The sequence below is a fragment of the Anabrus simplex genome, chromosome 1 (genome assembly GCF_040414725.1).
Source record: "Anabrus simplex isolate iqAnaSimp1 chromosome 1, ASM4041472v1, whole genome shotgun sequence".
Taxonomy (NCBI): domain Eukaryota; kingdom Metazoa; phylum Arthropoda; class Insecta; order Orthoptera; family Tettigoniidae; genus Anabrus; species Anabrus simplex.
The window spans coordinates 143028995-143044476 of NC_090265.1; the positions used below are offsets into that span (position 1 = coordinate 143028995).

The 15482-nt window shown below is 39.5% G+C and overlaps 1 protein-coding gene across 4 annotated transcripts in view; it reads right to left on the reverse strand.

The window, feature by feature from the left end:
• LOC136885079 (uncharacterized) overlaps positions 1-15482 on the reverse strand; it is a 1401330-nt gene that overhangs the window by 374838 nt on the left and 1011010 nt on the right. For all 4 annotated transcript variants that reach the window (XM_067157511.2, XM_067157504.2, XM_067157532.2 and 1 more), the window contains one exon: positions 4803-5150. In XM_067157511.2, coding sequence (XP_067013612.2) covers positions 4803-5150 — 348 coding nt within the window. The remainder of the gene's footprint in view (positions 1-4802; positions 5151-15482) is intronic.

Here is a 15482-nt window from a genome sequence, read left to right on the forward strand (position 1 = left end):
TTAATTTTAAGGACACTTCCTCTTAAGCATTACTTTGTCAATTTTATATATTTTTCATCTAAACAGTGTTATGTGGCTGAAGATGTTGATAAAATACGAAACATTTACCACTTTTAACTATTAAATTGCCTTAAGCAATCATTGTATCGACTAGGTGGAAAATAATAAATACTTAATTGTGAATCTATGGCCCAGCTAGTCGTTTTCATACGAGGAGTTGACAAAAACTATACAATTTGGGAGGAAATACTGGATTTAGTGCCTATGAAGAATACCACGAAAGGCATCGACATTTTCAACTGCATTGTAAGTGTTGGTGAAAATGGTTCTTTGCCATGGAACAAACTTGTTTCAATAGCAACCTTCTATGGTAGGGCACAATTCTGGAGTGGCTAGGCTCATAATATATTTTTTTTAAATTAGGTTTCCCCGATTGCATAGGTTTGCAGTGAGAATGTTGAGTACTTTCGGTTCCACGTATGCCTGTGAACGAATCTTTTCTAGTTTAAATCAACAAAACCAAAACACTGAAGTCAGTTGTCAGATCACGATTTGAAGTGTGCTCTTAAACTTAGTATTTTTTCAAGCATTAACTCCAAATATTGCAAAACTAGTAAACGAAACAAGACTACAAAAATCAAGGAAACCCACGAGTGGCAACTGAGTATCGATATCATGAGATAAAACGTATGTTTTGAGTTTACAGATTACTCTCTGTACTATTTTTATTGTAAAACTGTGCTGTTTGTTACTATTAGCACTATTTTTACAGTGGGTGATATTGTAAAACACAGCAATTTTGTGTTCAATATAAGTTCCGAAGATTCACCGGAAAAAGCAAGTTTAGTTTGTATATGTAGAAATAAAGCTGCTTTATAACTTCTATGCTACTTCATAACAAAGTTACGTTACAATAAATTATGCGGAGAGAAATATGTACTACACATAACCGCATTGTACTACCTGCAGCCCTTGGGCCTCCCCCAAGGAATGATGTTGTGTTTCCTCTCGCCCCTCTAGCCTTCACTTCTCAGTTACAGTACTAAGTACTTCGTTTCGCTGCCCGAGCAGAGTGTGTGACGTGTTACCTGACATCACACGTACACGCAGTTGGCTGACCCTGGCATACAGTATGTCACACACTTTCTAATTTTCAAGAATGATTACTCTGTAGGAGACATATACGTTTGATATATTGGCACTCCTTACACAATTACACTTCTTCTTCTTCTGCCACTTTTCCCACACTTGTAGGGTTGCAGATTCGAACTATTTCACACATGTGGATATGGCCCTGTTTTACAGCCGGATGCCCTTCCTGATGCTAATCCTATGCGGAGGGATGTAATTACTATTGTGTGTTTCTGTGGTGATTGGCAGTGCGGTATGTTGTCTGAATATGAAGAGGAGAGTGTTGGGACAAACATAAGGACCCAGTTCCCAAACAAGAAGTATTAATCAGAAGAGATTAAAATCCCCAACTCTGCTGGGAATCGAATCCGGGACCCTCTGCACCAAAGGCCTCAACGCTGACCATCCAGCTAAGGAGTCAGACTCCTTACAAGACTACACATTAATAAATAATTATTTGAAAATATACTGCGGTATACACTTTGGCATGAATGAACTGACTCTTTTGAATGACTCATTGGAGAGAGCTAGCTCTTTTCATTGCCAGCTGGTCGTTCAATTACGAGTCGACTCTTGTTTGAGCTCCTTCTGAGCTTCCAGAGGCATAATTGATATGATCTTCTGTGCAAGACAAGTTCAGGGAAAATGTACAGAACAACAGAAACCACTGTTCATGGTATTTTATGATACATGTATGAGAAAAGCCTTTGATTCTGTACCAAGATCTGCTATGTAAGCAGTATTTATATCCATTTGTTGCCCAGAATGATTTGTGAGTTTAGTTCAGGCACTTCATGACTGAATGTCTGGACAAGTTTTACGACAAAATATCTCTGAACCTTTTCCAGTCACACGTGGTTTGAAGCACAGCTGTGTACTTGCACCAATACACTTTGCTCTTTACTTGGCTGCCATGCTTTATGAAATATAATTTATGAACAACCCAGGCATAGAGATCAAGCATCGCTTTGATGGAGGGCTATTCAGCTAGCCCAGATTTTGCTCACTGCAATTAACCAATGTTACCAAGGTACACTCAATGAGCTACAAAAATCAGTCAATTGTTTTAATGTGCTTATGATTGTTTTAACCTCACTATCAATGCTCAGAAAACTAAGGTACTTTCACAACCTACCCTAGGAACAACCACTGTAAAATTAAATCATCAACTTTTTGTTTGTTTGTATTTTTTGTTTTGCAATTTGCTTTACGTCGCATTGACACAGATAGGTCTTATGGTGATGGTGGGATAGGAGAGGCCTAGGAGTGGAAAGGAAGTGGCCATGGCTTTAATTAAGGAACAGCCCCAGAATTTGCTGGCGTGAAAATGGGAAAGCATGGAAGACCATCTTCAAGGCTGCCAACAGTGGGGTTCGAACCCGCTATCTCCCGAATGCAAGCTCACAGCTGCGCACCACTAACTGCATGGCCAACTCCGACCCTATCATCACCAACTACATACAAATAAAAGAACAAATTGACCACCTTTCATACCTTGAGAGCATTTTGTCCAGGTAAGGGATATGCAGTAGCCTATGCATTGCAGTAAGTACACTCAGACAATTGTATTTTAGGTATTCAATGAAATGTAGTAAATTTGAGCAAATCAGTGGCCTGCTGTAGTGTCATCAGGGGCGTATTCTCCTTGAATGCAAGGCATTCACTGCATGCGTTATGATAACACAAAGAACTGTCTGATGTACGATTTTAGGTTGTTTTAAGTCAAATATTAACGATTTCATCTCTCAGAAGTTCAAAAGGTCCGCGCAACTGTACTAGTTCCGTTGCTTGACTATGTGTGGTGCTGGTGTAGTCTCGCTGTCTACTCCTCTCTAGGAAGAAAGAGACAACATGGCGGAGTTAAGGATGCAACGCATTCAATCTTAAAATTGCATTCGTTGGCAGACGTAGTTCTGAAACCCTCCGAACGATGTCGCTGCAATTGAAACTTGGTCAGAATTTGTCACCCCATACCCATGCTACCCTCTGCCATCTGTTAGCAATTTGGAGAAAGTCGACATGTTTACAGCGAACGGGACCCATAGATTATCCCCCAGCGAGAACCCAACGTGACGAAACTGACCAATGCCACTGAGGTGACTTTCCTCCAGTGCTTCAGTTGTGGCTAACTAGTGAGTTAATTCATAGTGTGTTTTGCTGATTAGTGAGTTCATTCTGTGTGTGCTGTTCCTGTGCTATTCGTCGTTTTCGGTCTTTCATTATATTTTGCGCTTATTGTGGTATTAATGATGGATGAGTCTAAAACGGATATAATTGTAAATCAGTTTACTGGCCGTTCGTTTGATGAAAAGATTCAAATAGTTCAAGCCGGGTGACCTCTACCTTCCCTCGTATATTTCTTCTTTACCGGGCGAGTTGGCCGTGTGTGTAGAGGCGCGCGGCTGTGAGCTTGCATCCGGGAGATAGTAGGTTCGAATTCCACTATCGGCAGCCCTGAAGATGGTTTTCCGTGGTTTCCCATTTTCACACCAGGCAAATGCTGGGGCTGTACCTTAATTAAGGCCATGGCCGCTTCCTTCCAACTCCTAGGCCTTTCCTATCCCATCGTCGCCATAAGATCTATCTGTGTCGGTGCGACGTAAAGCCCGTAGCAAAAAAAAAAATCTTCTTCTTCACCTTCTTCTTAATCTGCTTACCCTCCAGGGTTGGCTTTTCCCTCGGCTTTTCGGACTCAGCGAGGGATCCCACCTGTATCGCCTTAAGGGCAGTGTCCTGGAGCTTCAGACTCTGCGTCGGGGACAAAACTGGGGAGGATGACCAGTACCTCGCCCAGGCGGCCTCACCTGCTATGCTGAACAGGGGCCTTGCGGGGGATGGGAATATTGGAAGGGATAGACAAGGAAGAGGGAAGGAAGCGGCCGTGGCCTGAAGTTAGGTACCATCCCGGCATTGGCCTGGAGAAGTGGGAAACCACGGAAAACCACTTCCAGAATGGCTGAGGTGGGAATCGAACCCACCTCTACTCAGTTGACCTCCCGAGGCTGAGTGAACCCCGTTCCAGCCCTTGTACCACTTTTCAAATTTCGTGGCAGAGCCGGGAATCGAACCCGGACCTCCGGGGGTGGCAGCTAATCACACTAACCACTACACCACAGAGGCGGACTCTCATAAATTTAAAAATAGAAAACAAGAATTGTGTACGCACGTTCAATCCAGGAACTTACAGTAAAACTGTTTGGCTCGAGTTCACTTACATGTAATTAGGGCGAATAGAATTGAAATTTACTTAATACATTGTGTTAACTGCATGGTTACTAGTTGCATGCCTCAGTGGAGATTCCAGGATACGCCACTGAGTGTCATTTAAAGCTAAATGCCCTAGTATTTTCCCTGGCAAATCTGATCATCTTCCCCATACTGTAATAACATCAAACTCGCAACACAGTTGAAAATATGTGCCCTTAAAATTGTGGATGAACTGCCTTATCATATTTCTGTAGAAATTTTGAACAAGATCTGTAAATGTCTATTAGTTAAGCAATTCAAATGTAGAACAAGGCAATAGAGAGTAAGTGAATCAAAAGAAAGACTGTTAAGTTAGTGAACACATTCTTACACATTGTATCTTAACTTAATTCCTTTCTGAAATAATCCTCAAATAAATTAATTACAAATAACCTCCCACACAATTATAATAATATATCCCTTGCCTGCAAGTTGTCCATATCACTAGAATTAGCAGCCAATTTCCTAGGAGATTCTTCAGGTTCCCCTGAGACGTCAGAAGCATCCTGCTGTGCTGCTCCTTTTGCTAATCGCTGTCCTACATATGCACTGCCAGCCCCCGCTTGGCGTCGCAGCTCATATTCCAGTTCCTGGAAGTCTGAACAGGATGCTCCTTTCTCACCATCTGATGTACTGCCTGGACATTTAAAGAATTCTTCTAAAACCTTTCGGGTTTCTGAAAACTCGTACAAATAGTCGAATGTGCTGCCGCCTGGAGATTGGTTTGAAGACGAAGGAGGCAGGCTTTGATCTGATGAGTTAGGTAAAACTCTCTGGAAACAGTGAGGTTATAATTGATTAGTCCAATGAACATATCGGTCAGTTTATGCATTAGAAATTAATTATCAGTGCACTAATACCATCATGACAAAAATAACTATTTAAAAAAAATGAGGAATGAGGATGAGAGACAAGAGAGGCATAAAAGAAGGGGGTGTGTGATGATAGCACACATCAATGGCAAGTCATATGTATCTTAGGAAAATATGGAAAGTTGTGTGGAGGTATTTTAAGGCAGAGACAAGTTCCATGAAGGGCATTCCAGTGATACTTAATGAACAAGGGGAGTATATATGTGAGAACTTACAGAAGGCAGAAGTATTCAGTCAGCAGTATATAAAGATAGTTGGATATAAGGATAATGTCCAATGCTAGCAAAGTATTGAAATTTACATATGGTAATGAAGACAATTACAAAAGGATACAAAAGTTGAAGGCTAAAACAACAATTGGGACTGTTAATATTTTTGGGGATATACTAAAAGGGGAATATGGCCATATCTGAAATACTTACTTAATTGCTGTTGCATGAAGAAGCTATACCAAATGATGGAGAGTTGTTATACTAGCCCCATTGTAATTTAAACATAGAACAGATTATTATAAGCCAGTAAGCTTAACGTGCATTGCTTGTAAGCTCTGGAAAAGCTTTCTTTCCAATTACATTAGGTATGTTTGTAAAATTACAAACTGGTTTCACAAAAGGCAGTTTCGGTTTAGGAAAGCTTATTTAAAAACTCTTTTTTTGCCATTTGCTTTACGTCGCACTGACAGAGATAGGTCTTATGGCGACGATGGGATAGGCTTAGGAATGGGAATGAAGTGAATGTGGCTTTAATTGAGGTACATTAAGGTAACTCTAATTTAGTGTTACTCTCTTCTTGTACTTTTCTCATCATAACAGCCTAGGTGTTAATATAAGGAAAGATATTCATTGGAGTAATCACATTAACAAGGTTTTAAATAAAGGTAACAGATCTCTTCATATGAGGAAACCACGGGAAACCATCTTCAGGGCTGCCGACAGTGGGGTTCAAACCCACTATCTCCTGGATGCAAACTCACAGCTGCATGCCCCTAACCGCACGGCCAACTTGCCCGTTGGAAAGCTTATTCCAGCAAGGCTCAACTTGTAGGATTCCAACAAGATATATCAGATATTTTGGATTCAGGAGGTCAAATGGACTGTATTGCTATTCAATTTTCGAAAGATTTTCATAAGGTAGATCATGAGAGACTGCTGATAGAAATGAGGGCTATTGGACTGGACAAGAGTGGTTGAATGGGTGGCTACATTCCTAGAAAACAGAACTCAGAGAATTAAAGTAGGTGAAGAACTATCTGGGTTTTTGTGGATTATCTTATACTGTATAGAGTAGTAAATAAGTTAAAGGACTGTGAGCGACTGCAAAAAGACCTTGACAATGTTGTGAGATGGACAGCAGACAACAGTATGATAGTAAACAGGATGAAAAATACTTGTAACAATTAATTTTTATTTGTAAGTGTTCATTTTTACAAAATGTAATAATTACTTCTTAAAATAAAAATGTCATTGTTACATTCCAGAAATCAATATACATCACATGGAAACAGAAAATGGAAAAAAATTAAGTGATGACAAATGTAACTTTTTCAGTTCTACTACAGCAGAACCAGGAGCTCCACCAGTACTGGATCAAGTACTTTCTCACCACTCCAATATTTGGAATGACATGATATCCTGCAATATCCATCACCCCTAGGGATATTCTTAAAATGAACACAGTTATTCCTTAAAGTGCCCTTTTCAGCAAATTCAAAGATGTACTTTCCTTCATGGGGTCAAGGCTTAGTGATGTGAATTCAAGAACAAATTATTTTGGAAAGTAATTGACAAATTATTTGAAATGTTGAAAGTCACCAACTAAAATAAAAATTATGGGAAAATATCGTTTTAAAAATACCAGGGTATCATGTTTAGTCTCACTGAGTGATGATAGCCATTTAATGTTTCTATGGTAATAGAAATACAGAATTAAGTTAGTAGTATCCTTTTCGTTGCAAACTTTGGTATTATTTCTGCTCCATGCAAAAAAGAAAATTTGAAGGATTTCTGCAAGACAGATGTTCTGTGGATTTCTGCAAGACAGGCATTCTGTGAAGTAACTGTAATTTAAATGATTACTTGTTGAAAAAGTCATTCGTAATTGAGTAAAATATTTCTCAGGTAACTCTAATTCAGTGTTATTTTCTTCTGGTACTTTTCCTATCATAACAGCCTAGGTGTTAATATAAGGAAAGATGTTCATTGGAGTAATCACATTAACAAGGTTTTAAATAAAGGTAACAGATCTCTTCGTATGAGGGTACTAGCAAGATACCCGTGCTTCGCTACGGCATTATACTGAAACTTAGAATTGAATGCTTATTGTTTTATATGTAATCCACTGAAATTCGCGATCTCACTCGTTTTCTGAGAGAATACGCCAAAATTCGCGATCTGATTCGTTTTCTAATAGATTACGGCAAGTTTCCTCCCATTTTTCAATCTTTCTTTCCAGCAATCGATTTCGTACTTCCCGGGCTAGGTCCAGGTATTCCACCCGGTCAGTTGGGTCCCTAAACCTTTGCCATCTTTTCCTATAAGCATTTTTAATATGGATCAAATCCTTGAGGAGATCCAGCCTGGTGTCGTCTTGGGTGCCTTGGCGATACTGAACCCGCGGCCGGACTGCATTCTTAGTCATTACCCGTCCAGGACCAGTTTCCAGCGCGGTCCGCACATCTGACGACGGTCCAGAACATTATTATTATTATTATTATTATTATTATTATTATTATTATTATTATTATTATTATTATTATTATTAATTTATTATTATTATTATTATTAAGGATGTTCTGGAGCCCACAGCAAGATGCAAGACCGCTACATGGCGGTAAATTACATCTGCTGCCATTGTCATTGTTGAGAATGTGACCAGCACCATTGTCGCGCGTGGGCAAGTGTGCGGGATTTCTGGCCATACGAATGACATACTTCCGTGCATTATTGACCTTATTATGGAGGTGAAAAATTGGACGGTCAATATCATTCCTATCGTTTATTTCAAATGTGTTTAAATTTTTATTTATATGCCAGGAGAATCTACTGTAATCTAAGAACGTTCTCCGAAGGAAAGATGGCTCTTGAAAACGAACCCAGGAAAGATTAAAAATGATCGGTTTATGATCAGAATAAGTACATCGAAAATCTACAGCCTGTTTCCAGACATTCGACAGGGTCAGTAATGGAATGAATAAAGCTCCATCTAGCGGCGACAATAGGAATTGTGCCGGCAGCCGAAACCTGTCGCACTCCTCTGGGGCAATGATTAATGGATGACAAATGAAATGAAATGATATTGGACAGTGTTGCTGGAATGAATGTTGACAGGGAAAACCGGAGTATCCGGATAAAAACCTGTCCCACCTCCGTTTTGTCCAGCACGATTGTCACATGGAGAGACCGGGATTTGAACTACGAAACCCAGCTGTGAGAGGCCGGTGCGCTGCCGCCTGAGCAACGGAGGCTCCTTATAAATACATTATGAACAGTAAAATCAATTGGTCTCACCTCCTTTTACACCCCACCGCCGTTAAGTTTATTTACCCAACCCCCCCCCCCCCCCCAAAAAAAAACTAAAAGAAGGAGTATTTCTTGATGTTAAAGGAGATCCCAAACACTAATGTTCACGTCTATTACCTTCACTTTTGAGATTAAATAATTCACTTTTTTCACTTTCACACTACCTCCCCCTCCCAAGTGAATTTTCCGTCAAAAATACTTGTTTCTTTAATAGTAAAGGATCTTCTAAATACCAATTATCACGACTGTAACTCTGTAACTTCTTCAGTTTTTGATTTATGTGCCTCATGAAAGGAATTCAACTCCTTTTCACTCCGCCCCCTACCCCCAACATGATTTGCCTCCAAGACGCATTTTTCTTTGTTTTTAGAGGAGATCCAAATACCAATTTTCACGTCTGTAGGCCCTAACAACTTAAGTTTTTAATAGATGTAAGTATTCTCAAACAAATGAGTCAATTCATTTTTCAATTCTTTCACCTCCCCCCCTCATTGGATTTTCCGAGAATACATGTTCCTTTACTTTTAAAGCAGATTCCAAATATCAAATTTCACGTCTGTAACATCTTCATTTTTTAGATAACAGTAGCCTAATTAAAAGAATTCAACACCATTTTCATTCACTTCCCCCCCCCCCCCAACAATCCACCCAAGTGGTATTTCCGAAAAGTAAAAAAACACGTTTCTTTATTTTTAATAGAGATAAAAAATACGATTTTTCACTTCTGTATCATGTTCAGTTTTTTGAGATATACTGTAGAAATTCCCATTTTAAAATTTCACCCCCTTTTTATTTCCCCTTAAGAGGAGTTAATACGTGTTCCTTTATTTTTAAAGGAGATTCTAAATATCAATTTTTACATGTGCAAACTTTTAAAGTTTTGAGATATAGATACACTCATTTTAAAAATTTATCCCCCCTTTCCCCCTCCCATTAATTGGATTTTCTGAAAACAAAAAAAATAAGTGTTTCTTTATTTTTAAAAGAGATCAAAAGTACCAATTTTCAGGTCTGTAATATCTACAGCTTCTGAGATATAAGTACCGGTATCCTCAAAAGGCATTCAACCCCTTTTTCACCCATTTTCACCCGTCCTATTGGGATTTTCTGAAAAAAAATACGCGTTTCTTTATTTTTAATGATGATTCTAAATACCAATTTTTACATCTGTAAACTTTCAAAGTTTTGAGATAGAGATACCTCATTTTAAAAACTCACCCCCTTTTCAGCCCCCGATTAATTGGATTTTCCAAAAACAAAAAAATACGTGTTTCTTTATTTTTAAAGGAGATCCAAAACACCAATTTTCAGGTCTGCAATATCTTCAGTTTCTGAGATATAAGTATCCTCATTAAATGCATTCGACCGATTTTTCACCCCTCTCCACCCCTCCTATTTGGATTTTTCGAAAACAAAAAATATGTGTTTCTTTATTTTTAATGAAGATTCTAAATACCAATTTTTACATCTGTAAACTTTCAAAGTTTTGAGATATAGATACACTCATTTTAAAATTTCACCCACCTTTTCACCCCCTTAGCAATGGAATATACAAAAATCCTCTCTTAGCGAGCACCTACATCTTAATATTAATGTATCCCCAAAATTTCATTTCATTATGTCCAGTAGTTTTGGCTCGGCGATGATGAATCAGTCAGTCAGTCAGTCAGGACAAGCTATTTTATATATATAGATTTAGGGGTTGTTGTAAGCATGTAGAGGACAATGCTGTAGTCCCAAAATGTTTACAGGGTATACTCTAGGTAAGAGCATCTGACTCCTTCGTCAGCACTGAGGCCTTTGGTTCAGAGGGTCCAGAGATTGATTCACAGCTGGGTCGGGGATTTTAATCGCATCTGATTAATTCTTCTGGCTCTAGGACTAGGTATTTGTCTCAACACTCCAGCTGAACCATCCATGTTCACGATTATTATTATGAGCATAGTCAGAGAGTGAAAACTCACTGACAGAATGGCAAAATTAAAGAGAAAAGAAACCAAAGCAGAGGATGTGTGCAAGAAATCAGAAGGCCTACTTTAACAAGTGGAGTTAAGTAGAAGGCATACAGCATATGCCCATATATCCGTGCATACCCTTGACCACTCTGGCAAAGGAGATGGTATACAAGTCTCTGGCAAGACCCCAATTACAGTATGGTTCCAGTTTATGGAACCCCCACCAGGATTTCTTGGTAAGAGAACTAGAAAAGATCCAAGGAAAGCAGCTCGATTTGCTGTGGGTGATTTCCGACAAAAGAGTAGAGTTATGAAATTGTTGCAAACTTTGGGCTGGGAAGACCGGAGAGAAAGGAGACAAACTGCTGAACTAAGTGGTTTGTTTTTTGCTGCCAGTGGAGAGATGGCATTAGCAGATCAATAAGCTTGGGTGGAGCTTTTAAAAAGTAGGAATGGTCATAATATGGAGATAAACTTGGAATTCAAGAGGACAAATTGGGGCAAATATTAATTTATAGGAAGAGGAATTAGCGACTGAAATAATTTATCAAAGAAAATGCTTGAAAAATTTCCAAATTGCTTGAAATCATTTAAGGAAAGAATAGGTAGAGAGAGAAAAAGAGAGAGGAGAGAATGTGCACCTACTAAACATCACTGAATCGAAAGAGAGCAAAATTCGATAAGTTTTAGAGACTTGGGACATTGGTGGTTATCAACAGTAACATTAAACTGACCGACTGTTGTTAGTTGAGGAGTGTTTTGTCCCTTTTGCTGCCATTCACCTCCGCTAGATGATATTACTGCTGCAATCACAAATACTAACCCATCAACAAAGGGTTCACAACAGCTAGTCCAATATAATTAAAAACAACACTTTTTCACAACTTACTTTTAGGAAAATTCAGAAACAAAATAACTGGGATATTTGATCTCCTACTGTCTCTCCTTCAACTATCCATACTTTAAAGAATGTTGTTATACTACTGGTGTTTCCTGTTCTAATAGAAATACAGCAGCAGCAGCAGCAGCAGTGGCAGTAGTAGTAGTAGTAGTAGTAGTAGAGTGGAGGAGGAGAATGATGAGGAAGAAAATATCTAGAAGCAGAAACAAGCTATGAGGGGCTGTGAAGAAATAGAATGATGTAGGCCTGGGATTGATGAGGAGTGAGCCCATATACCACATGTGGAGATGGCACATTATGATTGTGGGAACAACAACAACAACAACAACAAAAAAAACCTAATAATAATAACACGATGAATTACAAATTGGAGAAGCAGGAGATCCTAGAAAGAATATGGAAAATCTTGGGTCCAATCCAGGCTGAAACCGGCTGGAAACTTCAGAACAACAATCAAGTCTAAAAAAATTAACCTCAAAGACCAAGAAAAAGAGAAGGTTATCATTTCTCGGACATTTGTACAGAATGGACAAAACCAAAGTAACCAAAAAGTTTTCCAACTACCTGTGGAATAAGAAGATGACGATACTATGCCAAACCAAACCCCATGGTGCAACAGCCCCGAAGGGCCATGGCTTACCAAGCAGCCGCTCCTCAACCCGAAGGCCTGCAGATTGCGAGGTGTCATGTGGTCAGCACGACTAATCCTCTCGGCCGTTATTCTTGGCTTTCTATACTGGGCCCGCTATCTTACCATCAGATAGCTCCTCAATTCTAATCACGTAGGCTGAGTGGACCTCAAACCAGTCCTCAGATCCAGGTAAAAACCGCAGACCTGGCCAGGAATCGAACCCGGGACATCCGGATAAGAGACAGGCATGCTGCCCCTACACCCCGGGGACGGCACAACAACAGCATGAATTAAGGAAGTTTGTAAAGATCTAGAGAAGTCCAACATCCAGAAAGTTCAGATGTTAGACAGGAAAATATTTTGGGCCATGATTCAAAATTTGGAAGGGTTTCAAGTCAAAAGAACTGCAAAGACGGGAAGAGCCTGGACAGATGAACAGAAAAAACAGTATAGCGCCCATATGAAGAAGTAAGGGAGGAAGAGGAATCTTCAGACAAAGAAAAAATGAAATTGTAGTGTGATCCTCAGTGGTCAAATGGACTGTATTGCGATTGACCTGTCTAAAGCATTTGATAGGGTGCATCATGGGAGACTGCTGGCAAAAATAAGTGCAATTGGACTAGACAAAAGAGTGACTGAATGGGTTGCTATATTTCTAGAAAACAGATCTCAGAGAATTAGAGTAGGCAAAGCTTTATCTGACCCTGTAATAATTAAGAGGGGAATTCCTCAAAGCAGTATTATTGGACCTTTATGTTTTCTTATATATATAAATGATATGAGTAAAGAAGTGGAATCAGAGGTAAGGCTTTTTTGCAGATGATGTTATTCTCTATAGAGTAATAAATAAGTTACAAGACTGCGAGCAACTGCAACGTGACCTTGATAATGCTGCGAGATGGACAGCAGGCAACGGTATGTTGATAAACGGGATTAAAAGTCAAGTTGTGAGTTTCACAAATAGGAAATGTCCTCTCAGCTTTAGTTACTGCGTGGATGGGGTGAAAGTTCCTTTTGGGGATCATTGTAAATATCTAGGTATGAATATAAAGAAAGATCTTCATTGGGGTAATGACATAAATGGGATTGTGAATAAAGGGTACAGATCTCTGCACAAGGTTATGAGGGTGTTTAGGGGTTGTAGTAAGGATGTAAAGGAGAGGGCATATAAGTCTCTGGTAAAACCCCAACTAGAGTATGGTTCCAGTGTATGGGACCCTCTCCAGGATTACCTGATTCAAGAACTGGAAAAAATCCAAAGAAAAGCAGCTCAATTTGCTCTTGGTGATTTCCGACAAAAGAGTAGCGTTACAAAAATGTTGCAAAGTTGGGGCTGGGAAGATTTGGGAGAAATAAGACGAGCTGCTCAACTAAGTGGTATGTTCCTAGCTGTTAGCAGAGAGATGGCGTGGAAAGACATTAGTAGATGAATAAGTTTGAGTGGCATCTTTAAAAGTAGGAAAGATCACAATATGAAGATAAAGTTGGAATTCAAGAAGACAAATTGGGGCAAATATTCATTTATAGGAAGGGGAGTTAGGGATTGGAATAACTTACCAAGGGAGATGATCAATACATTTCCAATTTCTTTGAAATCATTTAAGAAAAGTCTAAGGAAAACAACAGATAGGGAATCTGCCACCTGGGCGACTGCCCTAAATGCAGATCAGTATTGATTGATTGTCAATTCGCAAATAAAAAAATAAAAGCCATTCGTTCTTGATATGTTTACTCTCCAGGGTTGGTTTTTCCCTTGGACTCAGCAAGGGATCCTACTTCTACCGCCTCAAGGGCAGTGTCCTGGAGAGTGAGACTTTGAGTCAGGGAGATACAGCTGGGGCGGAGGACCAGTACATCATCCAGGCGACCCCACCTGCTATGCTGAACAGGGGTCTTGTGGGGGGGGGGGGGGGGGTTGGATAGGAAGACTGGACGGGATAGACAAGGAAGAGGGAAGGAAGCGACTGTGGCCTTAAGTTAGGTACCATCATGGCATTTGCCTGGAGGAGAAGTGGGAAACCACAGAAAACCACTTCCAGTATGGCTGAGGTTGGAATTGAACCCCTTCCCCTCTACTCAGTTGACCACCCGAGGCTGAGTGGACCCCGTTCCGGACTTCGTACCATTTTTCAAATTTCGTGGCAGAGCCGGGAATCGAACCTGGGCCTCCGGGGGTGGCAGCTAATCATGATAATCACTACACCACAGAGGCGGACAACAATAATAACAATAGTAACAATAGGCAAAATACACTATATAATTCTAAAACTTATGTAATCATGCTGTGTTAATATGCACTAAAGCTTAATGGAAATATTCTCTCACCGGGCGAGTTGGCCGTGCGCGTAGAGGCGTGCGGCTGTGAGCTTGCATCCGGGAGATAGTAGGTTCGAATCCCACTATCGGCAGCCCTGAAAATGGTTTTCCGTGGTTTCCCATTTTCACACCAGGCAAATGCTGGGGCTGTACCTTAATTAAGGCCACGGCCGCTTCCTTCCAACTCCTAGGCCTTTCCTATCCCATCGTCGCCATAAGACCTATCTGTGTCAGTGCGACGTAAAGCCCCTAGCAAAAAAAAAAAAAAAAAAAAAAAAAAAAAAAAAAAAAAAAAAAAAATATTCTCTCTATTAAAAACTTGAACAGTACGAAATTCCATTTCCCTACTCAGGAGCAAATTCTAGGCAATTTCTAAATACCCATACCATATGTACTTTATTGCATAATTTTATTGCAACTATAAAATTTATACATTCATTACCATAGATGCAAAAACATTATCTTTTAAGCAATGTGAAACAAATCCTTGGGTGAATAATATATTTTGTAACTATAGATAGTTGAAGCTACCTTCCTTTTCTTTTCTTTCTATTCAGGTACTAACTGATTAAATTTGAAATGACCAACATATCTCATTTATCAGAATGATTGCATCAACATCTCCAATATCTTAAAAATTACAGTAATTTTGAATTGAAAGGAATCTTAACAAGGATCTGTCAAACATATAAGATAAGTGTCAAAACTTTGGAGATGTAGTAATTATTATACGAGTTTTTAAACTACTTTGTTACCTGACGTCAGAACTGTTTGTAAAGCAGCAGGCAAACAGTCTTATAAAGTAAAGCTTCTTACTAGTGAAATGTTCCACTGAGTACTGGCCAGAAAGAACAAGTCACTTGGTGATGGTAGCATTGTTTTCCATAAATAAATAAAGACAAAGCAGGTCAC